The sequence below is a fragment of the Sorex araneus genome, chromosome 7 (genome assembly GCF_027595985.1).
Source record: "Sorex araneus isolate mSorAra2 chromosome 7, mSorAra2.pri, whole genome shotgun sequence".
In the NCBI taxonomy this organism is placed as follows: Eukaryota; Metazoa; Chordata; class Mammalia; order Eulipotyphla; family Soricidae; genus Sorex; species Sorex araneus.
Window position 1 is genome coordinate 56,865,014 of NC_073308.1, and position 27,060 is coordinate 56,892,073.

Sequence of the window (27,060 nt, forward strand, 5' to 3'; positions counted from 1 at the left end):
AAACATCTCCAAATGAGGCGTTGTGTGTGACAGTTTGCCTTTCAATTAAAAAAAATGTGAATACCAGACAGAAGAGTCAAAAGGCCTTCATGGGTTAGGCATTCCATTTGATAAGAATGTAGTATGAAATTCATAATAGTCTTAAAATGGCTTATCTAGTTGATGCATAGAGAAGATGACTAATCTCAACCTTAGGGGAGGACTTCTCTGCTAAGACTGATCTCTTTACAAGGAATTCTATCAGCAAACTGTCCCACAAAGATGTTTTTAGGATTTGGAAATCCTATGATTTATCCATGTGCTACTCATAACCATGGGGAGAATCTTCTTTAAAATTTATGGGAAAAGGCAGTAGGAGTATAGAACATTCAGTTCTTAAAACACTCATCTATAGCTATAGATGATGAGCTATAGATGCGCTGATAGTACATGGAATTATCCCTAACAACTCCAAGTACAAGGTTACATTTACTTCCTTTTCCTGCCGTGATCTCTGCCCAGTTCCCATGAATTTGAATCTATGTGGCCCATCCCACCAAGAGATCTGTTAAGAGGATGGCTTATATGTGGCAGAGGCATAAAATTGTTGTAGGTTCTTTTACAAGGAAATTAGTTCTTGCTTAATTGAAATAAAAGACTTTCTAGGATTGTGGCTTCAGTAGTTGATCTCTAGGTTCTCATTCTTCAACAAGCCACTCATCTTCTCCTTAATTTCAAGCCATTAAAGACTCAAATATTAGTCAATGATTGTATTAGATAGGGGCTTGTTTCTTGAAAGTCCTGATTTATTCCTTGTCTATGTATCACCTGAATCTCAGCATGTGTACCCTTGTATGCAAATCTCCACTGTGAAGAGGTTCACAGACCCCTGCATATACAAATGATAGCTCACAGGTAAAAATCTCTTAAACAGGGATTGGTGGGAGGGGATGGAGGGAGGAAGCCAACCAGTAGGACAGGCATTGGCATAGACAGAAAGTACTTTGTGAGCAAGTTTCTTTGCAGAATCAATTTTATGAGTTTTTTGAAGATAATTTAAGATGAATTTTGTTGAAGAAAGAGTTGAGTATATCTAAAGAAATAAATTTTGCTTGTGCACAGGTAACTTATTAACAATGACTTTTTGTGAACTTATTAACAATGACTTTTTGAATCCCTTGACCTGAATACTGCAAAAGGCTGAATGGTAGTTGCTGGTCCTGTTTATCCAGTTGCTCTTTATCTATTGCAGCAGAACAAATGTATTTCCATGACTTAGAAATTTTTGTTTATTTGATTCAACCGTTCATTTTTGTTTTTATACAACTCATTTTAAGTTTTAAGAATTTTTTAACATTTTATTACAATATTTATGGGGCAGTAATTTTTAACAAACTTCTGAGACACAGGAGAGTTTTTTGATAGGATTTGCAAGTCTGCCAGAAACAGAATTCAAGACAAACATGTTATTTAAAGCAACTATAAAGGTAATAATGAAAGGAGTGCTGCTACTACAAGACTTTCAATACAATATTCAGTGACTATTCCCTTTTATAGAGACAAAGAGTGAAAAAGAGCACTTAAATTATAAAAAAAATAAAATTAAAATATTGAGATACCTACAGAAACCCACAATCAGTAAAAGCTAAAGATAATTTCAGAAATATGCTAAAGGTTTGCAGAAAACTTTAGTTGCCTTTGTGTGAGACCCATGAACACTTCTAAACAATAGGGGGAAAAAGGTTTATATCTTTTGTTCATCAAAAATCATTGTAGCTAAAGGCGACAAATTTCTTCCAGTTATTCATTCTCTTCTCATATCAAGCATTGCATCTTACTATTTTGCTCCTAGATAATAAGTTCTTCATTCAGGGGTTTGAAATACCTCAACGGAACTTCAAGAAAAATTTTAGGTTCAAGAAAATCCCCTACCTTAAGAACTATATGAGCACACACACATACACACACACACACTCACACCACATACAGTCTTTAAAACTGTCTCAAAGTGACCTAGTAAAAGTACCACTGGCTCATGGCAACTGTTTAGATGGCAAAATGATGATTCACTTGGGGGGAGAAAGAATAAATGAGATTTTCAATTTATAGTCTTGCTCATTCAAAAAAATACAATGAATTTCTCTGTGATCTCGAAAAGAGCATTTTATTAACTTTAGATATGAATATTTATATTATAAACATATTTTATTACTTATAATTATTGTTGGCATACTAAAATGTTTTTTTTTCTAATTGTGTGCAGGAATCCAAGAGGTTGGATAAATTCTCCAGATGAGTGAATATCAAGTTCTGTCATATAAATTTGCAAGTCATCTTTAATTTCCATGTGGGAGGAGGTGAAAGAACAGTAAATACTCAAACACAAATATATTTTTATTCACTTAGATTTTGCAAGGTATTAGTTATGTGAAGAAAAGGATAGCTCCTTGGGATTGAACAGTGTCTGGATAGGACATTGATGGGCGTCACTGTCCTAAAGGCACAAAATTCTGTAACCACTATACCTCGCCAAAGACTATATGGTTCTGTCTGTATCATTGCAGATGTCTATAATACAGTAAGCTGTCCAACTTCTTTAATAGCGTTTGCTCATTTGCTTTAGCTTTGTTTTAGTTTTTTAATTTTTCTTAGATCTTTCTTTTGTATCTACAGATGGGTTTGGAAACATTTCAGACAAATTAAACATCTTAGCAGATATGTTAGGACCAGGGATTTATGCAAAGTCATTTTATCTATTAAACAATTCTTCATAAACTTTATGGTGCAATATAAATGTTCAATTTACTACTTTGATGTTAAATATATATATAAATATTGAAAGGCAGCACAACATTATCCTTAACCCCACCAGAATCTGTGATTACTATAGATTTTCCATTATTTTTTCTGATTTTTTTTTAAGTCTCTATGTTGAAATCTTTTAGTAGTTTTCCAAAATTAATTTTATTGTGATGGAATCTGTACAGATGGCTTTTAAAAGCCTTAGTGTTAGAATGTAAATATTTTCTTTTGGTTTTAAAAATTGAAATGTATGCATTTATGAGTCTGCATTTCTCCATCCATGACTCCTTCCCCCCTTTTCCAGAGCACTGAGCATGGGAAGAAGTTAGCATTCCTGAGAAGGTAAGGGAATACTATCCTATGAACCAGCACATGGCTCCTGTGAGCCAGTGAAAAGTGTAGGTGTGATAGGTTAAGAAAAAGCTGTCTCGAGAGAAATGCAAAGGGTAATTAAATGTAAAATGTCTGAGGTTGCTTACAGTAAGACTGCTAAATGAATGCACATTATCATGATCATAAAAGAAGTCTCTGAAAGAGAGTCAGGCTTTACCTCAAATCTAAAATGAACTCTTGAAGAGCAAAAGGGAATTCAGCACAATAAAAACTACAAAGGACTATTTCCATCAGCTTCTGACTTCTACAGAAAAAAAATGACTCTTCCATTCTTATTAGCAAAGATAGACTGGCCAGAATCACAGCAAAAATGTGCAAGGTAACCCTGTGGGCCTTGGTTTAAAATGACACTATGGTGTCCTCTACTTAATGATAAAGTTGCTGTTCTGTATTTGTTCAGAATAAGGAGATTTCACTTTATCATTTCTGTCACACTAAATGTTTTAGAAGAGCTAGTAGGTCCTTTACAGGAACTGCAACCCCTCTGCCTCCTCCTGTTCTAACAAAGGTTTTCTCCCGACAGTTGGCCTGCCCCGACCCATCTTTTGACCCATTAGATATGCCTTTATTTAACTTCCCAAGTACAACTATTTAAAGAATGCCCAATTAGGCAAAACAAACTATTACTCAGGAAATGATCACAATCTATAAACTATCTTTACACATATGTACCAGAGATATTTCTTTTTCCTTAATAATAATGGCTAACCTGGATTAATTCTAATATGCAAAACGACTGCAATAATCCACTAACCAATTCTCTTTGGAACTATGGGCTATTGCTTTTACACGAAATTGACTATCAATTTTGAAACATTATGTAACCTTAGATTTCATTTGGACTGTGCAGGTAAATCTCAATTTTGGCATATTCCCAGTTGTATAAACTTGGGGGTTCATGTCTACCTCCTAGACCACGTGTGAAATGAACACTCCCCTTCATTTATCTTATATTTTCTAGGCTGTCCAAAGAACACCTTGTTCTTTCATACCACTGCTTTTAACCTTTCCATAAGATGAGCCTGGAGTGGATCTGCCTTTGTGTCCCTGACATTCTCTTGGAGAAATAATATGGAGGAAGATTTAGTCAGATGAATCAATTCTTCCTTCCTCTGAGGCCTGTGATAGTGCAACCAATGGGGCCGTGAGTAATGTGAAATTCCCAAATCGGGCACCCATATTGTACTTTCATCCTTGTTGTGAAGTGGTCAGGATGAATTAGGAATCACTTCCTTTGCATATACAGGAACAATTTTCATTTCATGATCTGTGCAAGAAAACATTAATCCTGATCTGTGTTCTTTCTGACGCTGCCTTTGGAAACAGCAATTCTGTTTGTAATGTTATTACAAAAATCAGTTCCTCACTTGCCAGTTGTTTTAAAACTACTGAAGATGGAGGAGAAGTCAATGGGTGGGCATATTTGTTTTATATTTGTTTGCTTATTTTCTTTTACTTGATTTATTTTAAGCGAAGCACTCCGGAGAAATTAAAAATATTAATCATCATTATCATCATCATCATTATTATACTCCTTAACCTGTAATTAGCTCCCTTCATGATTTGTATTCAAATATTTATCTTCTCACTCCCAACTCATTCCAGGCAATTCACTGCCCATTATACACACTGAACTTTCAAGACTCCATTTCTTGGAGTAAGTCAGTTTACTTGCTTGGACTATGTATTTTCCCACTCTCCGCTTCATGAATTCCTCGAAGACTCCCCAAGATTATAGGAACCGCTAAGTAATGCGTATTTCACTTTGTGCTTTCACAGAATTTTGAAATTATTTATCTTATGTCCACCTTTTCTTTTCTTTTCTTTTCATAAAAATATAGTTTTAATTGTCATCGCATAATAATTGCTTGAATATATAAATTAAAATGTCTAGGTATATTAGTGCTTAAGTTGAAATTGTGTTTTTTGCACAAAATCTTGATAAAAATAGAAAACAAGGTAAAAATGAGAAAACATTTTCAGAGAACATCAATAGAACTCTGCTTGCTTAAGAAATAAGTATAAAAAGAAATTAACTTGGTTTTTTGACCAAAACCAAAAAAAGAAAACATGAAACAAGGGGCTAGAGAAGGAAACAATAACAGAAAAATGAAAGGAAGCACTCCTATGGTTCTCAAGAGAACAGGATAATAAACAAGCATTTGTAAACTCAAGTTATGAATTAGGGAAGTTAAATGAACAAGAAGATTTAATATTTTTAGCCACTGACTGCATCTTAGGCCATCTTTGTTTATTATTTTCTCCTAGTTCAATTCCACTCCTACTCTCAGAGTTCCTTCCCACTTACTTTGGTCTTTTTACCATTTTAATCATTTCATTCCTTTCAGAACTTACCTTCTAAGTTGTCTGATACTGGCTGGTTGATTTGGATCTGAAAATGTTCCACAATCTTTACCTTCCAAATTGGATAAATAGAGAAAAAGAAGGAATGCCTTTAATTTATTAACGTGAATGTCTTTTGCTCTTTGTTTTTGGACTGTATCCTGCTTAGTACTTGGGGATTGCTACTGATTCAGTGCTCTATGGACCATATGATGTTACGGATCTAACCAGGGCCTATTTTAGACAAATATGTGCTCCACATTGTTGAGCTATGTCTCCAGCCCCTTGAACACTTTCCATTATGAAAATATCACATATGTGACACTCAGGGCTTAATCCTGGCTCTGAACTAAGATATAACTCCTGGCAATGCTTGGGGTTCATTTGGAGTATCTGGAACTCAAACCCATTTGGCTGTGTGTTAAGCAAGTACCTTATCTGTTATACTATTGCTCCAGCTCCTATACCATAATTTTAAACTTATAGGCTTGTCTGGGAAATCTTCATAGACAATTTAATTTCTCTAGGCAGATAAATTTGGGGTGACTTTCTTGAACATGTCAAGAAAATTATACAAGGTATTTCCATGTAGCGTTAACTGGGATTGTTTACATTTATTTCCATCTGTGTGTGTGTAAACATGCATGTTGAATTCTAGTTACTTTACAATTTTTCGCACATGACATTTTTACTGAACTGGTGTCTGCTTAAATTTTTGATGAAGACATTTTATCATGTGCTTAAAATTAACATTGCTCTTAAAATTAATATTATTTTCTAAATAATAGTGGTTCTGTCCCAGAAAGAAAAATCTATTTAATGTTTATTTGTTTTTAAATACTTTTTAACTTTATATAATTGTGAAACTCTTAACTATATTTTCCCAGTAACTAGTGCTCTCCAAAACCTTAAGTGACATTTAACAAAACATTTGGTCCTTCAAGACATTGTGATATCATGTAATAGTAATTATTAATCATTGCAATATCTAGAGTAACGGTTTCCTATTCCTGATTTCACTATGGAGCTTAGTGGAGATAATTAACAAACTTATAATCTGATTTACTTCTAAGATTTTCAAATAAAAATCTGGTGTACGCATGGGTCTATTAAAGAATATCTTAAAACTATATACTAAAAACTATACTGCCCCTGCTTTGACACTGAGTTCTTTTTAAAATAAAATCCTCAATCCAATCCAAACGCTGTAAATTATTTAGTTTGCAAGATACCTTGATCTAACATTATTAAAATTCAACTTTATAATTTTAGAAAAATGTTTAGAAATATTAATGAGGAAATCACAGCATGGTATTCTTCAACAGTAATATTCTCTTTGAAAAGACTTTAAATTTAGATATTTCAACTGAAATAAAATATTCACAGAAGTGTACTTGAAAAGACAAAAAAAATTTGATGACCCTTAAGACATATTCACACACCAGTTTTCAACACAAATACATTTAAAACCCAAAAGCTATCTATAAAAGAAAATGTTTCATTTACCACAGTGTACTTAATTTTTTATTGGATTGTTTTTTACTATGGCTCAGCATGGCAATGGAGGATGTCTGCTGAAATAAATTGAATTATTCAGTGTGTGTGTACATGTATGTGTGTACATGTATGTGTGTGTACATGTGTGTGTGTGCGCACTTAGTATAAATATTTTACCTTGGTCCTTTACAGTGGGTTCACTGGATACTTAATTATTTCTAGGTTGTTTCAGCTTAAGTTAAATTAAAATAGTATTATTGCATTTTAATATAAGCAATAAGTCTCTGTGACTATTTCTACACTAAATGAATTAGTAGTTACATTGCTAATAAGAAGTAAGTAGCCTTTATCATGCATAGAATAACTTTACCAAACAAAAGGAAATATTTATAGTTATGGCACATTATGTCTTGGATAATTTTTTATAAAATGATAATTGATTTACAGAACTATTGATATTCATATTTCATCTAATCCATAATCGCTTGTTTTCTTAAAAGAAAGAAAAGAAAAAGGGTAACCAAAAAGGTTATAATGCATTGAGTTATATTCTGCTAACATTACATGAGAAAAATGTAAAACAAAGCAAAGTTGAAATAATAAAAGTTCAGAAGAACTTATGGTATCAATGGCTATAAACGCTTATCAAAATGCTTTGTTTAAGGCAACACTATCACAAATACACTTTAGGGACCAGAGCATTACCACCAGGGCACAAGACTTCAGGTGATGTTATCAGACTGCACAGATTAAAATTAATGATATATACACAATGCATTGATGTTTGAGTACATATAAGTGATTATTATATAATAGAAATATCTGCTAAAAGTCACTTTTTGAGGCATTTTTTCCCCTCGCTGAGAAATTGGAAGTTTGGATGTGAATGTAGTTTTGTCATATTAAGTAGAGGAAAAAGTAGGTCATGACTTAACTCCTGATATTTAATACTGCTCTTTGGCCATCCGCAATCCTAAAGTGCTTTCAGTGGTTCTACATCAGCTCAGAGGGGACAAACCCCAAAGACTAATCACTAGCTAGAGATTTAGCTAATCGATTCCTGATGCTTTGCCCAGAAAATTGGCATTGCCATCTGAAACCTCTTTCTTTTGGAACATTAGTTTTGAATCTGTTCTTTGCTGATAGGATTCCAGAAAATGACAGACTCCAGGAATCTCACTGGGGAAGTTCGGTGGAAGATCTTCTCTTGATCGAGGAGTAAACACAAAACCAGGACAGTCTTGGAGTAACCTGGAAAAATTAAAATTAATATTGGGTTTTAACATTTATATCAATGACTCTTCAAAATTAATAATCTTAATATCTTCACAGAAACACAATGAAAAATTAATTCACAATGACAAAAAGATCTGGCAAACAGCATATTTACCCATGCTAATAAAAATAATAATGAAATATTTTTACAAAAATATAAGCTATAATCCTAAGAGTAAGTGTATATGCAGAGTGATGGGGAAACAAATCCAAAATAATCAAAAGGTCTAGAAATAGCAAAGACGTGAATGTCCCTGCAGTGCTGTATTACTGGGATTCAGAGTGCTTGATGTGTGTTTGTGCCTTAACGCTTGTACTGTCACTCTGGTTCCATTATTAATTTTTAGCAGTGCATCAATAACTACATGATGTGCAAAATAATAGCATAAATGGAACGATGATTTAGTATGAATCAAAGTATTTTAAATGCCTATCATTTATAAATCATAGTATTTTATAATACATAATGAAACATTACAGAATTACATAGTACTAAAAGTGTTATCTTCGAAGCCTAACAGTTACAACAACGTGCTCTTCTTCGTGTTCCTAGAGCAAGCTGACACCAATGGGCTACACTAGCACATGACAGGGACAAATTAAGACATTACTGGTGCCCATTTGAGCAAATCTATGAACAACGAGATGACAGTGATACAGTAATACAGTGATCTTTGAAACCTGGTAGATGTAGGTTTGGATAGGAAAAATTATATTAGTTTTATAATCTCTGAGAAGTGGGGATAATGGTGTATTTTTTAGAACCAATGTTAAGATAAAACAGATTAATTAAATAAGATGATCAACATTATCTGGATATTACATACCACCTACCATATTGGTTAAAAATTATAAACTCTGATAAACTCAGGTTTGGAGGAAGAGAAGTCTTCACACATTGTGGGCAGAACTTATATTGGTAAAATCAATTAGCACAGAAAATGGATGCTTAGAAGAGTTGAAGCTGGGAACAGTCTATGTTTCTAAGTATGTCACCTAAAAGATTGATGTAATGACTACTTATAAAATCATTGTTTAGAAATGAAAAACTGAATACATTCTAATTGATCTTGAGATGAAAACAGATTCTAATCCTAACTGTAGAACACGTGTCGCAGGCACAGAGAGTGACACGTAGGTCTTGTGAGAGGTGACTGTCAGAGTGAGGAATTTTACAAGCCCATTAAACCATTACTAGTCTGAAGTCAGTTGTGAAAGAAATATTTACATCTGAGAAATCAGCAAATGCTCCAGAAGAGGAATTCTTCACTCATTCCCCAGAGCTAAGGTTTGTACACCAACCTTACACCACACTAGGGTATACATTTTTTTAGTTTAATTTTTGAATTTTTGAATCACTGTGAGATACACAGTTACAAAGTTGTTCATGATTGAGTTTGTCATACAATGTTCCAGCACCCATCCCTTCACCAGTGTATATTTCCCACCACTAATGTCCCCGATTTCACTCCCAACCCCCCACCACCCTAGCCTGCCCCCATGGCAGACACTGTGGCTTTGTTCTCAGATTTTCCCTGTAAATAGGAGTTCCCTGATCTATTTACCTCCCACCTTAGGTAGTATCTATCTTAACCTTCAAGTGCCATTTTTATTTTTAGTAATCCATCATCATGACATAAATCTCTATAGTCCCTCCACTGACCAGCTGCCTTTCATACAATATCTAATCTAGCTGGCTAGTTCTCTGCTTATAGTAAAAACCAAAACAAGTGCAGAAAATTGCCCCCTAACATAGAAGAAAAACATCTTCTGTTTAAAATACAGGAGGCTATAATTATTATTGGATGGCAAGATTTGAAATTGCTGATTAGAACGTGAAGTGGAAGCTTGAAGGTAAGAATTCTGTGCATGTGGGTGTGTCCTAAACACACATATTAATTAATGTAGCAAGAAATCTAAGCTTGCTTTTTTTAATGTCAGAATTGTCATCCCGGAATTCCATGTACTGTAAATAAAGCTCTCCAAAGAAATAATTACCATTTTTACTTATACGACTTCTTATATAACCTCCAACAAATTACTGTTTGTCTTGAATGAGTAAAAATAGAATTATTTTCTTTATAATTCAATTATTAATTCAACTTTTGAAAGCAGAAACTTCTGATTAAAATAAAAATTATATATGCTTTTTAAAGTTTTTTAATATGGTATAGGAAGAATAAAGATGTTTCCCTTTGTCTTCAGATCACACTGAGCAGTGCTCGGGTTTACTCCTGGCTCAGTGCTCAAGGATCACATCTGATTTGGCTTGGGAACCCTATGTGGTGCTGGTGACCAAACATAGGTTGGCTGTGCACAAATATACCTTCGGTACTATTGCTCGAGCCCCCCAAATATAGAATTTTTATGGAAAACGTTTAACAATGTTGTTAAAAAGCACTGTATTTGATTAGTATTTGCCCTGTAAATTTCATTCTTACAGTTTATTTCACATTCTTTATTTTCCTTTTTGTTTCAATATTTAATCTTTAAAGTATTTCATATGCACTGTAGCACTGTCATCCCATTGCTCATTGATTTGCTCAAGTGGGCATCATTGAGCTTCAATATAAATTTTTTTTACTGTCACCTCTGTGAATATATATACATACTAAGAAATAACAAAAAAATAGACAAAAATGTGAAGTATTAGTCTCTGGATAGTGAGGGTATGAGGTACTTTTATTCATTTTCTACATTTCTACTGCTTCTAAAATATACACATAATAAAATACAAAATATTTTATTAAGGATACTATAGGTGAGTTTGCTCTTAAAGCCCATGATCTCCCTTAAACACATAACTCACTCTTTTTTTGTGACTTACTTTTTTTAAAATTGTCTTTATTTTTTAATTAGTAAGTCACCGTGAGGGTACAGTTACAGATTTACACATTTTTGTGCTTGTGTTTCCCTCATACAATATTCAAGAGCCCATCCCTCCACCAGTGTCCATTCTCTACCATCAATGGACCCAGTATCCCTCTCACCCCCCAGTCCCACCCTCCCCCACCCCACCCCACCTCTGTGGCAGGGTATTCCATTTTGTTCTTTCTCTCCTTTGGGTGTTATGGTCTGCATTAGGGGTATTGAGTGGCCACCGTGTTCAGTCTCTAGTCTACTTTCAATGGAATACTATGCAGTTATTAGAGAAAATGAATTCACGAACTTTGCATATAAGTGGATCAACATGGAAAGCATCATGCTAAGTGAAATGAGTCAGAAAGAGAGGGACAGACAGAAAGATTGCTCTCATCTGTGGAATATAAAATAGCAGAGTAGGAGACTAACACCCAAGAATAGTAGCATATAATACTAGGAGGTTGGCTCCATGGCTTGGAAGCTGGCCTCACACGCTGTGGGAAAGGCAGCCCAGATAGAAGAGGGAACACCAAGTAAAATGTGATTGGAGATCCCGTGAGGGAAGGGAGATGCGTGCTGAAAGTAAACTCACTTGCTTTTCTCTTTGTTTCTTTGCTTATTTCCACTGCCAAAAAGACTGTGTTCTGTCTAGAACATATACTTTTTTCATCCTCTTCCCTCACTTCTTTCTAAAGAAGTTTCAATAAGAACTTTCTTACTTCACACACACACACACACACACACACACACACACACACACATTCACACTATAGGTGGAGTAAAGATATGTACGATTACTTCTGGTAACAGTGAAATGTAGTTATCTAAAGAGGATATAAGTTTTAACCTTATATTGTTGATTAAAATGTCCCTTAAGGAAAATGTCTGCTGGGAAGATGAAGACCCTGAGTTATATTTTGGGAGTAAAAACAAGTAACTAATACCAATGTCTCCTATCATACTTCGAGACCACCAGGATTTGAGATATGAGAAAAATATTTGAGCATTTAGTTTCATATTGCTTAAAGAAATGACTAAAGGGGCCAGAGAGATAGCTCAATGAGCAGAGTGTATGATTAGCATTCAGGAAGCCCAGATATGCTACCTGTCACCACCTGGTTCCTCTGCACCTTCAAAGTGACCCTTCTGCTGGGAGCAGTCCCTTGGGGCTACTGGGTGTAGCTCAAAAAAAAAAAGAGGATAACTTAAAAAATACAATTTTTATATGCAGAGATTTTGTTTTGCAGATACAAATACAGGCCAGGATACCTCAGAATCCATAGAGACACACAGTTTCTTACTTAATCCTAGAAAAGCAACACAAGGTGTCCCGGGAAGAACTGGTGGTTGACTCTTCTGTAGTAAAGGAGACTTCCTGGCAAATTTTCCAAAGAGAGCAAAATAATACTCTCTGAGACTGACTCTTATCTCTAGCTGGGACTTATCTGCATGAAATTATTTACAGACAACTAGGTACCATTTTGCCCCCAGAAACTTTTCCAATTCTCCTGCCATTATGAGTTATTCTCATACTACAATCAAGATTAGTTAGGTAATATTTATTTCTCCCTGCTGACTTCCTGCCATAATCTTATATTGAAGACAAACATCATGGCATTTTCTGGTAAAGGAAGGGGCACATATATGACTATGATCCTCAAAAGACATTTTCCATGCAACCTCAGAGGACGATATTCTCCAAAGGGAGACACTCTACAAATGGAAGCAAACACACAAGTAAGAGACCATTTCCAACAACAGTCACTTGCCTAGAAGATGACACCATAGTGTGAAGGGGAGGCTAATACTTGAGCTTGGAAGCAGAGGAGAATCTATTAATAGAAGCATATTTGTCTTAAGGTCTCATTCAGGGGAGATGGGCGGTGGGGCAAGATGCTCCAAAAAGAAGCATAAAATCAAAGAACAGAAGCATCTTTGATGCAAGAATCAGGTTAGCAAGTCTGTTGAATAACAACAAGGCCAGGGTGGCAGAAAGTCAGTAAAGAAAAGAGGAAGTGGATGAAAATAAGGCATCCGAGGCCAGCAAGACCTTGGTTTGACTACAGAGAGCATTTTAGATTATGGGAATAAGTTTAACTTCTCTTTTGATTGTGATAAGAAGTCACTGGAGGGTCTTAAAATAGAGGGAACATACTCTGATTTATACTTTCACAAGAAAATCGGATATTTTTCTTTTGGAATTGAGTGGGAGGGAATTCCCAGTGATTCTCAGTGGCTCCCTGGCGGTTCTTGGAAGCCCCTATGGTTTCAGAGCTGGAGCCTGAGATCCCATATGCAGCACATGTGCTCAGGGCATGGGGCGGTCTCTCCAGCCCAGACAACCTAGGTCATATGTGGAGGAGGAACTGTGCAGAAGAGAGCAGTAAGAAAGGACATAGGAGAAGAATGAAGATCGTGCTGAGATGTTTCGGAAAGGGAGGCTGAAGAATGGCTTGGCATGAGTTGAAATAAAGAAGAGAAAAGGAAGGTGTCATCAGCAAATAATTTATAGTTTCTGTGTGACATGGGGTGGTTGGGGGGTGGTGGAGAGTGGAGAAAGGAGTGATCCCTCCCTCTGAGTTTCCTGATCTGAATAGTCTGGAGAACGGTGCAGTCAATTTGTGAGAGATCAATGCAATTGTTCTATGTGAGAAGTGGATTTCACCAGATTTCGTCAGGTGTGTATGTGAAATCACTTGCTCGAAGGGGCTCATTTAACTTGAATATGATATATGGTCCTGTAAGTAGAAATACAGAAGAGAGGATATGGGTGAAGAATTATGGGATGAGCTGGAGATGCATAATGAGGAAACCAGGCACGTGTGCTGGTGTCAAGACAGTCTAAAGAAGAAATTGTGAAAAGGAAAATGTGTGCACGCTACTCACGTGCTACTTTACACTCACCATCCGGATTCAAAAGATTCCCATGGGTGGGGCCAGAGCAATAGTACAGAGGGTGGGGAGTTTGCTTTGTACTCGGTCAACCCAGGTTCGATCCCCAGCTCCCCCCAAGGTCCCCGAGCACTACTAGGAGTAATTCCTCAGTACAGAGTCAGGAATAACCCCTGAGCAACAGTAACAACAATAAAGGGGTTCCTATGGAGTACAAGGAACATGTAGCACTGTCGTCCCATTGCTCATCGGTTTGCTCAAGCAGGCACCAGTCACGTCTCCATTGTGAGACTTGTTACTGTTTTTGGCATATGGTGTACGCCACAGATAGCTTGCCAGGCTCTACCGTGCGGGAGGGATACTCTCGGTAGCTTGCTGGCTCTCTGAGTGGGACAGAGGAATTGAACCTGGGTTGGCCGTGTGCAAGGCAAACACCCTACCCGCTGTGTCATAGCTCCAGTCCATAAATTGGAAAAAATTGAGGCATAAGAAGGAGCGACAGAGAAAATAGACTTGTAAGAAGTTTCTCTAGAAACAAGAGCTGAGGAAAGAGCAGCAAGGTGAGAAAGTCTTGAAAACGGAAGGCATTATTTTTAAGAGGTTTAATCGTGAGATAAGTTTGCAATTTGGGTGGGAAGGATTCCATTCAAGCAAGGGATGAGAGAAAGTATTCCTTTTCAGGAGAAATTTTAAGCTAAAAGAAATAGCAAAACCAGAGAGGATGGGCTCAAATAGGAGCATGGAGGCTGGTCTCTGTCTAGAAGAAGTTGGGGACCGGGGCGCTTTGTGGGGGTGGGGTACCGCTGCCAGAGCTCTGCCAGAAGAGGGTGTCCTTGTAACAGACTCATCTCTCTTCGCTGTGAAATTTGAAGAAAACTTACCAATTTGAGTCAGGTTCAGGAAGAAAAGGTTTGGGCGCTTTCAGGAGGAAAAAGCACTATGAAATAGCTTCTCAATGAACAATGAACTGGCTCATTGGCTTAGTTTAAGATGGCCACCATTACTGCCATGGGAAAATGTCTTATTATTTTAGGTTTTTATTATGAATGGGATTTTCAAAATGAGATAAGAAGTTAGTACAGTTAGAGAGATGGGGCTGAAGAAAAAGTACAGTAGGGGGCTGGCCTGGCATGCAGCAGACCTGGGATTAATCCCTGGCATCCCATATGATCCCCCAAACCCTGCCAGGAGAAAGCCCTGAGCACAACTGCATGTGTCCCGAAACTGAAATGTAAAAACTGAAAAAAAACATTTAGACATAAATGGCAGCTGTAATAAGGGCAGCCTTCTTGGCAAACCAGGCCCCCAACTTTGTGGGGCCAGTGCTAACTTCAGGAAACTTTTCAGATCTGACTGGCAGGACTCCAGTTCGGTGTGAGAAACCTGTCAAAGAGTGGAGAGTGCTCATGCACGCCAGAAGAGAAGAAAAATGGGAGCAAATGGGGCAGGCATCAAAGATGACAGTTGGGTGACAGCTATCTCGGGAAAGATATTCTTGTGAGGTTACAGAGTAGTCTTCATAGGTTAAGTTGACGAAGATAAAAGTTATCGCTTTTCTGTTTCCTTTAAGATCCCTTAAGCAAAAAGAAGCATTAAGTACAAAACAAATGGCGGGCAATAGCAAATGTGTACTCTCAAGTCAGGCGCTCCGTGCAATCAGTACCTGTATGTCGTTGGGCTGACGTTGATTTTCCGTGGTACACTGCACGACTCAAATTTGTTCGCCAAGGTGACATTGTTCCCAAAAAGGCAGTATCGGGGCATCTTCACTCCAACAACGCCAGCAAAAACGGACCCAGAATGCAGACCAATCCGCATCTAAAAATGCACAACATAACATGGTGTTCTTGGTTGCTGGCAAAACAATCCTCACGTGTCCGTGTCCTCTGAATGCTGTCTAAATTATTCCAGTAATCATTCTCCTAACAGTGCTCCTCCCTTTCTCGAAAACTCCAGCTCCGTTCCCTGTTCTCCTTACAAACAACTAAAATTTCCTGTGTAGAATCAGTCACGTCTCTACCCGCCCCTTCTGAGGTTTAGAAGGCCACCCCCTCGCCCCCTTGCTCCTCACCTTCTCACCCTCCCCCTAGTATATTCAGATCATGTGTCTCCTAAATGCATCTGGGCATGCAGATTATTTTGAGTCAAAATAAGAGGAGGTCCTGTAGGGTCAAGGAACATTTTCCACTTCTTAAATTACCTAGAAGAATGGAAAGCAGGGAAGGGCCCCTTCCCAGAGTTGGGTCAGCAGTAGCCGTGCCCTTTCTATCTGAATAACCTCTGGAGAGGCAGGGCAAGCGGAATCATCGCTTACAGGACATCTGTGCGTTGTCTCCTGGGTCACCCTCTCTCCCGTGACCTCCCGTCCTCTCTGTGTGAAGTCTACTGCCCTCATCCATTTCATGGCTCAGGATAGATGTGTAACTTAATCCTTCCTCCTTGAATTCTTGTCACTGGGGGACCATGGTCTCTACAAATTTAAATTGGGGGTTTGCACAAATCTATCTGAAGTTATCTTGACGATTTGAGCAATCAGAGAAATAACCATCAAGGTAAAGGGAAATTTCCCCTTCTCTTCTCTCCCATTTAACATGTCAATCATTTTAATTTCATTTGTCTTCAATATCTGATGCTACCTTCCACACTTAGCCCATCACATTCACTGCAGTGACAAGACTAAGTGTCTATGGGTTTTTCTTGGGAACGTATTCTATCTAGCGGGCCAGAAAAACACTCAGGAGCTGTTTCCGACAACACCGTCAGTGGAGGCAAAACAAGACACCTCTCAGGATACGAAGTGGAGGGTTTTAAGCACTTTTCTTTTAAATGCCAAACATTATGAGAATAGCACTGTAACTTTTAAGACAAAAGGTACAGAGAAAGAGTTAGAGTTGCTTAGACCCAGATCATCATAGCCAAGTTTTTACAACTACAATCTCTCAGGCCTGCCAGGAATGAAACATGAGCACAAATCCAGGAGTAATCCCAAAACACTGCCAGATGGGAGCCACCCACCAAAAACCTCACAAGGATTAAAAAATTTTAAATTTTAATTATGAAAATTAAATGTGGAAAACCTAGATATTATGGTACTTTAAAAAAAATGAGGGGGGTGTTGAGGAGTGGGGACATCCAGCAGTACTCAAGGTTTACTCCTGGCTCTGTGCTCAGGGATCACTCCTGGCAGTGCCTGGGGACAGATGCGGTTCTGGGGACTGAGCACAGATCAGGCATGCAAGGGAAGCACCTCACCCTCCAAACGATCTCTCTGACCTCCTGGTGCTTTTACAATCTGATAATGAGGCCAGGTATGTGGCTTAAGTAGTAGGGGTAGTGATTTGGGAGTGAGAGATTGAATTCAAGCCCCCAAACCCCACATATACTACTAGAAATTACCCTTGTGGCCCCTAACACTACCAGGCTCTAGCATTTCCCTCCACAAACAGGAAATACATGAATATTCTGATTTCAGGCTCTCCTCCTGACACAGGGCATCAAAGAATCCTCCCGTCTGTGCAATGAACCAAAAATTGTTTGGGTTCATATGTAGAAAATAATGAAAGTGTCACTGTAGGGCTACTAAAATGGGATCAAAAAGGTCACACAGTTCGCAGCACCTTGACCGCTGCTACGTGGGCTTATATGTAAGAAGTCAGTTTTTCTGTTTGTTTTTGTTAGAACTTTTAACTTTTTTATATTTTAATTTTTTGTAAATTTTATATATATATTTTTTTTATTAAATCATGTTGGAAAAGACAAGTAAGGAGAGTTCGCTAAAATCTCAGGGCTAGGAGGAATGAAGACATTACTCTTGCCTGCTCAAGTAAATTGATGAACAACGGGATGACAGTGATACAGTGAAATCACGGTGAGCTAGAACATTACAAAGCAGTTCATGATTGGGTTTCGGTCATACAATGTTCCAACACCCATCTCTTCACCAGTGTAATTTCTTAGCACCAATGTCCCCAGTTTCCCACCCCGTCAACTCCCACTACATAGTTTATAGCATATCAGATAGGATCTGATATTACTTCAAAGTACACTTCTGAAGATGATCTACTGAGGACTGGTTCATAAAAATTAAATAGCAGATTTACAATAAGTAGGATAATGAATGATAATCTATTCAGCATCAGTCTTTTAAACCAATGTCACCCACAATCATTTCATTTTAGCAACTGCACTATGAGGTTATTCTAGAATGGGGCTTATCTAGAAATGTTGGATATCATGTACCTTAAAAAATATTGATGCATTAGCACTCAGTATTCATTCTTGTGTAATGCCATCCCCACTAGGGACAGAAAAAAATTAAAAACCATGTTTTTCATACTTTCAGTGTCTAGATCTACTTTGGTTTACTCAATGAGGTATATACTCGCTGAGATTTGGAAGCCGGGCTTCCTGCTCTAACTGTACTTCTGTGGGTCCAAGGCCAAGCACAACTGTATAAGTCTTGGGTGCTCCACAGCTTGCTGTGTAAAGCCCAGTTTCAATCACTCATTTGATGATGTCCCTATACAGGAGCTCTGTGTTTCTGACTCAAATCAGAGTTGATACAGTTCTGTTCTATAATCAGTCATAGAGACAGCAGCTTTCTGAACATGTTTCCTGACTGATCAGGGAAACATAGTTCTGGAGCCAATTTTAGCATCATAGAAAGAGCATTGGTTCTCCAGGGCAGCTTTGGGAATTGAAATTTTTTTTTATTACAGGAACATTAGCTTATATCCTAGCTTCTTAAATCATGGCTGATAATGCTATATGGGTCATGGAACTAAATGTGGAGTGTGATGGGGGAGAGAGGTCATGAAAACTATGCCAGCAGTAAAAGGTTTCTGAATGTTCAATGACAAGAAATCAATTAAAAATCAAATGCATAATGAATCTGGAGTATTTCTGGCAGCAGTTTTGCATTTCTTGGGTGAAAAGAGGTCATAAGTGAAAAAAAAAGCATTAAGAGTTACCAGTTTACCTCACTATATATGTTTTACAACACATTAAATTCAAATGTACATTACCACACTTAACATTCAGCTTAAAAACTATTTTTGAAGACTGAATATAGATGATATTGGCCTTATCAATGATCCTGGACGTGATTTTGTACCCCCTAGTAATTCTTTCTGCTTAAATGAATCAGAGATCCTTCTCTCTATAGCAAAACTCTGACAGATACATCATTCTTTTAACAACAATGAAGCATCTGTTCCCCTGATGTGGTCTGGAGAACATCTGACCCTCCTTACCTTGATAGGTTCCCCATGGGGAGACATGACCTCATCAGAGAGCTCCATCATCTTTAGGGCCATCAGCGCTATCTGCACGGCATGGGTATCACTTTCTTTGTGCAGTCCACCGGCCACACAATATGCATCTCCAATGGTCTCCACCTACACACAGCAAAAGTTTGATATTTTAAATACAAGTTCTGGAAGAAGCACAGCATATACATACAGTAGAAGATAAGAACCATGGCACACCCTGTAGGAAGTGAGAATAAAGCAGATGGTCTCAAATGCCTTTTTTCACCTTCAGGAAATGGACTCAATTATCATTAGACACCAGTGAATGGTACTGAAAGGCAGAACAATCCTGTGAGGCCAGGATCAGAGAAGTTTCCACCTCATACTTGTTCCCAGATTTTTCCCATCTCATCTTATCATTTTGCCTTTTCACTTAGCCAAGTCAATTTTTTAAACAAATGATCAGTTTTGAATTTATAAAGAATTGATTCAAAATATTGGAATCACCTACAGATTTTGCACTCTCTCAATACAGTGTTTTGCACATAGTCACACACACAGTTTGGTGAATGATGTGTTTAAAAGTACTTTATACCATACTACTGGGTTAAGGCACTTGCCTTGCATGCTACTGACTCAGACTATATCCCCTGCACCACATAGGTTACCCCAAGCTCTGCCAGGAGTGATCCCTGTGTACAGAGCCAGGAGTAAACCCTGAACAAGCTGAGCATGCCTGCCCAACGCCTAAAAATAGTCCTTTGTTTTCAAAAGGGATTTTGGGAATTTTCTGAGAAAGTGTTTTCATTAATATTAGTCACTGAGTAGAGAAACCCAGGTGTCATTTCATAAATGAGAAACAATAATGCTTGGAAGGCTATTGAAAATCAAACAAATTCCAAGTGTTTTATTTATCACTGTTATGACAGGCATTTTTATCTGTGATTCTGACTATAATAATCTATTCATTTAAATCTACAGGTAATTTGCTAACTCTAGTAGTTGCATTTTTACTCTCTTCTAAATACTAACTGTAATTTATTAGGCCACTTTACTCTTCTTTCCCAGAGCCTCCAATGTGGAATAATAGAGATGAGAAAGAATGAACTCTCTGAGCAAATACAGAAATCTTACAAATATTCCTTGGTTCCTGACTTGTTTGTCAACTAATCCCTAACGTTACTCCCCTTAGTCCTTATTCTCCATCTTGCATACTTTGTTCCAATTCCACTGACCTCCCAACATACCTCAAACATACCAAATATGTTCCCACTTGCTATTCCTTTGTCTGAAGCAATAATTCTGCAAATAATGACTTGGTGTATCTGTGTTTCCTTTATTTCCTGCTAAAACTTAAGAAATTCTGTTCTAACCCTCTGCAATACAATGATCAAGCTTTACCATCTCTCTTCTTGTAAAACATGGGTGTAAACATTTACAAGTTTAAGCAATACTGTGTTAACCCTCTATCTTCCCTCCCTTAAAGCAGCCATATTTTCTTTCTACCAGGATATTAGATCTACTGGAATACAATAAAATTCACTCATTTGTGGCCTATTTTGACAGAGTATAATGCAAATTCTCTAAGTTAGTCTTTTATATGAACCGATTTATAATCAGTGCTTTTGCTAATGAACAAACCAGACAGTACTGAAGATTTTCCTCAGCAGTGATGACATAATAACTGCTTATCATCAAGTCTAACAAATCAAAGGCTTCAATAAATGCTGAGTTGAGGGAAGTGGCAACCGTACTTGGTCTTTCTCCCCTGTTGCTATGGTACCTGGTACAGTCTGGAAAGGAATCAGGCATCCCTCAGGTGAGATGAGAATCTCATGTTTTTCAATACAACAATTTTCCCTCAAATAAAAACTCTTGTAGGAATTGTGCCCATCTATGCTTGCAAGTAATTGATGAGTCATAAATATTTGCCCAAGTAATAAATGAATATTTAAATCAACAAGAAGAAGAATGAATAGAAAGGAAAAAGTAAATAAGGTTTCAGTTCAATGAGGTCATAGAATTGCTAAACTAACAATTCATTGGCAGGCAGGCATCTACTTATCAATCAGTTTATCATTATGCATCCTATATGTTTTACATGTATTCATGTATCACATGTATACATGGATAAGACCCCAATTGTAAGAGCAGTCTCTAAGTATTCCAAGTCAAGAGATAACAGAAATGGCAATTCTTATCTAGCTTAAGCTGCTCTTGTATTAGTGCGGATACTCTGGCTACCATCCTTAGTAAGATGAGTTTAGTCTAAATATTTGATAGCAATTGCTTCTGCAAATCAATCACAACCATTTCCAAAGGAAAGTAAATGTTCTCTCAATTCTGAGAAGAGGAACATTCTCAAGATAGAAAATAACTCCAAATAAATATAACGAATTCCACAAGAGGCCATCAAGCTTAACCTAACAAGCCTATTCATTTATCTGTAATTATACACGAAACTCTTTTTTTCCCAAGGGAATCATAGCTTTGCCTGGAATTTCCTGTTAGAAGTTGTAGGAAGGAAGGTTTTACACTTCTGGCATCTAGACTGGAACAAAGCAGAGGTTATGTATTCTCATGGTAATGATTATTTCCTCCTCAAAAAATGTACTCCACATTAGGGGAAGCTCTGAAATACCAGAGTGCGCTGGCAAATGAAGAGATGGTTCAAGTCACAGCAGATTAGATGCATGTTTTCTTCTTATTGATAATACGGCAAAAAATTAGAACTAATTTCAATCAGCAAAAATATGTATTAATTCTAAATGAATGACAGAATGGACAGAATGTAAAAGCTCTACATTAGCTAGCATAAGTTTCATTTTTTTATAATTATTGTGGTTGAGGAAAAGTCATTCCAGTACCTCAAATAACACTCTAAATGAAAGAGGAACTCAATAAATCCTGCTCCTGATAAGTACTAGACATTATTTTTCATACTCTTTCTAGATTCTTCTCACGAGGAATTAGGGGCGGAATGCATATTATTCATGCATGTCAGCACTGAAACTAGGTCTCATTTTCTGTTTTGGAAGTGAAAGAGTCTACCTTCCTCAGTTTACCAAGTAAGGTAGAGAAAAGGCTCAAATGCAATCCTTCTTCAGATGTCAACCCTCATCCTCTCTACAACAATGTCTTCCCAAGGTGATTTGGGTTACAGTTCACAGCAGTGAAAAGTACAGTGTCAGGCTGTATTAAATATATCTGCTTTACGATGAGCTGCATAGTACTCAAGTTTATGTTTACTCATATAAAGTGTACATTTTCCCCGTAGAGGCCCACTTTGAATTCTTTTATGCTTCATAACTCCACTTGGTTTTCACAATCAAATGTCAGGTGTGTTGACTTTTGGATTTATCTTTTCCTGGGGCCAGCCTCGCCCCATCGCCAGTCCCAGCCCTGCCCTCTGTGTAATTGATCACCCCTCCATTTGGTGTTTATTCTTTGGGAGAGAGAGAGAGAGAGAGAGAGAGAGAGAGAGAGAGAGAGAGAGAGAGAGAGAGAGAGAGAGGGGGGGGGAGAGAGAGAGAGAGAGAGGGAGAGAGAGAGACGGGGAGAGAGAGAGAGAGAGAGAAAACAATGCGGGAGTTCTTTTATGGAATAATTATCTCTGCTTCTGAGCAGTCGCAGAGCTATTTCTGGCTGGAGAACACCCACATGATTAGCGCACAATGCCTGCTCCCAGGATGGGGCCTGCCCGACCCTGCGGAGAAACGCTTTCATTTGCATTCAGACTCAGGTCCAAGTGGCAGGGCTTTCCCCCACCCCCACCCCCCCAGCAGTCCATTGGGCTGGTGCAAGGAACCCTGTCCCGCTCCAGGCTTACCTTGTACACATCCAGCTCTCCGCACTGCTGGTCGAAGCGCGTGTACAGGGCATTCAGCATGGTGATGACCTGGAGGGGCGAGCACTGTGAGCAGATGGCCGTGAAGCCCACGATGTCCGAGAAAAGCATGGTGACGTTGCTGAACTTCTTGGCTTGCACGACCTGCCCCTGCCACAGCTGCTGCGCGACCTCAGAGGGAAAGATAGAGCACAGGAGGTCAACCGTCTTTTTCTTCTCTTCCTCCAGGGCCAGGTGGGCCTGCTCCAGCGTCGCCTTCAGCTTCCCCATCCTCTTCTTCAGGCCATCTTGAGCTCTGGCTTGCTCCCCTATCAAGACCACATCCCGCAGCGCATTGTGGATGGGGATGTCGGACAGGTAGAGCCCCCGCCCTGTGAAATCTTCCAACCTGTCCACGCAAGGGGACCCCAGGAACAGGATGGCGCTGGATTCAACAATGTAGAGCATTTGGCCTTTGAGGTCCATAACCTGTGAAGCAAAGGCAATCGACTATGGGTTAGCCAAGATTCTCAATAGTGTTTTGAGAGACGAAAGGAGAAAAAAAAAAGAGATACAGTGGTCATTCTTTCGCATTTCACCTTATTTTTTTTTCTATTGGACAAAGAACAGTCTGCTCTCTACTGTTCTTGAAGCTCTCAAACGTGTGGTGACATCTGAGGACTCTTTCGGCTTGTACTCTACACAGAAACCTTGCTTTTCAGTGAACAATGTCCCAAATTCTGACTTCAATAATATGTCAAAAATAAGGCTGGCTGGTCCCTGCGACACCTTTGACAATAGCAGTTAGCAGAAAAAGTTGGTCCAAGAGACACTTGGGAGAGATGTGGCTCCCGTGGGCCATTTTGGGTAACCAGAGTTAACATGTATGGACGTAGAAAGAGAAGTTAATTTGTGGTTCACTGTAGCAAATCCTCAAAGAAGGCCAAAATATGCTTAGTGAATTACAAATGATTAAATAGCAATATTTGTCCTTAGGAAAAAAGTATATTAGCTAGTTTTTTTCTACAGTGAAATCTTAAATGTCATCCACTTAAAGAAAATCAAATATCCATTTTTTTTAAAAAGCATACACCTTTATGATAAAAGACAATTAAGTTGTTTTCATTTGGAGGAGCCTCTTGTCTCACAATTATGCAAAGTTTATGTTTATCACAAGCCTGACAGCTTTGTTTATATTATCAGCTATGATTAAGCAAAATTCCTTTGCTAAAACTGAATTATTAGCTAAATTGACGAGAGAGCATCTCGTTGCCACATTCTCTAACAATTTATCAAGTCATTGATTTTCCATGCCTATTATTGGTTAAAAGTCCATTTTAACCCCAATAAAAAACAAATATTTTAGTTGTATTTTATAAAACATACCTCATATTGTTATCAATTAAGTCAGTTATGTGATGATAATTAGATTTTGTATAATTTATCTAATTCAGCTCTAAAATAGTGAAAAATGATTTTCAAAGATGCACACATTCAATGGATATCTGTGTAGTCAAAAGAAAGAAAGCCAATAAGAGGATTTTGCAGAAAAAAAATCTTTAAATTATTTTTAAAAAATAATTTAAAGAATCGAATCAGGTCTTCCAATTATATGAGAGTTGTTTTAGACATAAATGTTTTATTAAAACATTTGTAGTGAGACATACAATTTTGTCTTTTGGTGTTGCACATTTAAATATGCTGTAACTAATTTCTTAATCAAAATACTGACATATTGGACTGGAGAAATAGTATAGCGGGCACAGTGCTAGCCTTGCACACAGCCAACCAAGATTCAATCCTTAGTATATCTTGTCCCTTGAGCCTACCAAGAGTGATCCCTGAGCACAGAGCCAGGAGTAAGCCCCCAAGCCGGGTGTGGTCCCCAAGTAAGCATACAAACAAATCAAAACACTAGGGAAAGAAAACACTATTAATTTCCTTACCCTGGATGATTTCTTCACAGAATTGTCCCATCTCCGCACTCGAACAACAAACTGCATGTTTAACATAGTCATGACTCCACTAAACGTCTGGGTGATTTTGGGAGTGAGAATTTCAAAGTACTCTTCAAAGTGAGGTTTCCCTTGGAAGTCTCTCCTGTTCATCAGCCGCCGGATGCCATTGCCAAATTGCAGGATTGTCATGTCTTTGTCAAACATGAAATGGAAAGGAAACGTCTTACAGAAGAGAGAAGTGGGGATGACCAGGGATGACTGGGGCTTGCCCGGGGACAGGGAGGCCTTGGAGCTCTTGACTTGGACCGAGTAGAGCAAGTAGGGCTCATTAACAAACTCCGAGCAGTCGTTGTGGAAGCAGGGTGGCAGCAGAGTCACAGCCACTTCCGTGTCGTACAAGGTGTGCGCTGCGGCCTTAATGATGCCCGGCAGAAGCAACGATGTGATTTTCTTCGGGAAGAAGTAGTAAACGTTGAGGAAGTCGTCGTCCTTATCCAGGCACAGAATGGAGGCCTCCTCCAGCCGGCCTCTCTTCTCTGCCTCTTGGCAGTGGCTGCTCTGTTTCAGAAGAGTGCTGAAGCTGTTTAAGAAATCTTTGAGGGTTCCTCCGACCACTCTGAGGATGTGTTCATCTTCTTCGTAACAAATGTTGAAAAGCTCTTCGCCGAGAGATTCTTTGACGATCTCCACCGGGACCCCTGGAAGCACAGACTAGGATGTTTTCTTCTAGATCAAGTCATTCAAGGAGGGTTTAGCCATTACTTCACAATAGCCCATATGGTCCCTGCACCCACCAGAAATGATCCCTGAGCACAGAATCAGGAGTAAACCCTGAGCACCACCAAGTGTGGCCCCAAAACAAAACAACAGCAACAAAAAGTCCAACTCTGCTAAGTTTTTTTTAAAAAACCAATTTAATATAATGACAACTTTTATGCACACCACCCTTAAACAAGTATAAAAGAGTGATTAAATTTCTGAGCTTATATTCACTTCAGAAAAAAAGATCTTCATGCTTTCCATTAACTACTGGACATATATCTACAAAAAAGAAGACGTTTTCCTTTTGGGAGACCTCTAGCAGGTAAGAATCGGACACAGGGTAAATTTTTTTTAGGGGATGTGGCATGTTCGGGCCTTGGACCACTCATACAAATGCCCAGGGTTTACATCTGGCTCTGAAGTCATGGTAACTCGTGGAGGTACCCCAGGAACGATCTATGGTGCCAGGGATCAAACCTGGGACAGCTATATTCAAGTTCTCTACCTGTTTTACTGTCTCTCTAGCCTAGGTGAATTTTAAATCACTGGTCTTGAAACTCTATTTTATCACTTCTTTCTATAGATGATACAAAGCACCTTTTCTGTTTTCCAGAGGAAGATAACATTCTTGTGTAGAAAGTCACCAGAATGAGTATTAACTTGGAATACATTTTTTTACTGCCTTTATCCTTTACATGTCATTTCCTTCCATTACCTCTATTCCTTACATGCCGTGAAACACGTTTCTCTTGTTTGTGACTTCAGGTAAACAACAGTGGCTTTTTAAAGATGATATTTAGGCTAGTACCTAGGTCCTAGGAAGGAGTGAAGGTTTTTAAATTTGGGGGTTGAGTGGTGGAGATTCTCACGCAATTCTCCAGAAATGCAAGGGTCAATCTAGACAATGGGCCACTTGTCTCAAAGCTGGAACACAGCTATATAGCACTGCTTGAGTTGAATGAAGCTTAGGGTCACCTGGGCCGGTGTGCCATGCACTGGGGGCTACTAGAGACGCCAACTTAAAACCTGGTCCATGCAAATTATGTGCCCTAAACTCTGAGCTTTCTCCCTGGCCCCATTATTAAATTTTCATTATCTTGTACATCTAGAAAGACAGCCTACTGGGCAACATAAACATTGAACAGAAGTAACAAAGTTATTCATCTATTTTTTTAAAAAAACAGCATAATTAATATGAAAGCTCTTAACCTTTTCCCCATTA

The 27,060-nt window shown here is 38.2% G+C and overlaps 1 protein-coding gene across 3 annotated transcripts in view; it reads right to left on the reverse strand.

The window, feature by feature from the left end:
• Positions 1 to 1,244: 1,244 nt before the first annotated feature.
• GUCY1A1 (guanylate cyclase 1 soluble subunit alpha 1) overlaps positions 1,245 to 27,060 on the reverse strand; it is a 61,496-nt gene continuing 35,680 nt past the window's right edge. For all 3 annotated transcript variants that reach the window (XM_055144556.1, XM_055144555.1, XM_055144557.1), the window contains exons 5-9: positions 25,065 to 25,774; positions 23,122 to 23,607; positions 19,296 to 19,439; positions 15,707 to 15,861; positions 1,245 to 8,265 (exon numbers count right to left, since the gene is read on the reverse strand). In XM_055144556.1, coding sequence (XP_055000531.1) covers positions 8,064 to 8,265; positions 15,707 to 15,861; positions 19,296 to 19,439; positions 23,122 to 23,607; positions 25,065 to 25,774 — 1,697 coding nt within the window. In that variant the 3' untranslated portion in view covers positions 1,245 to 8,063. The remainder of the gene's footprint in view (positions 8,266 to 15,706; positions 15,862 to 19,295; positions 19,440 to 23,121; positions 23,608 to 25,064; positions 25,775 to 27,060) is intronic.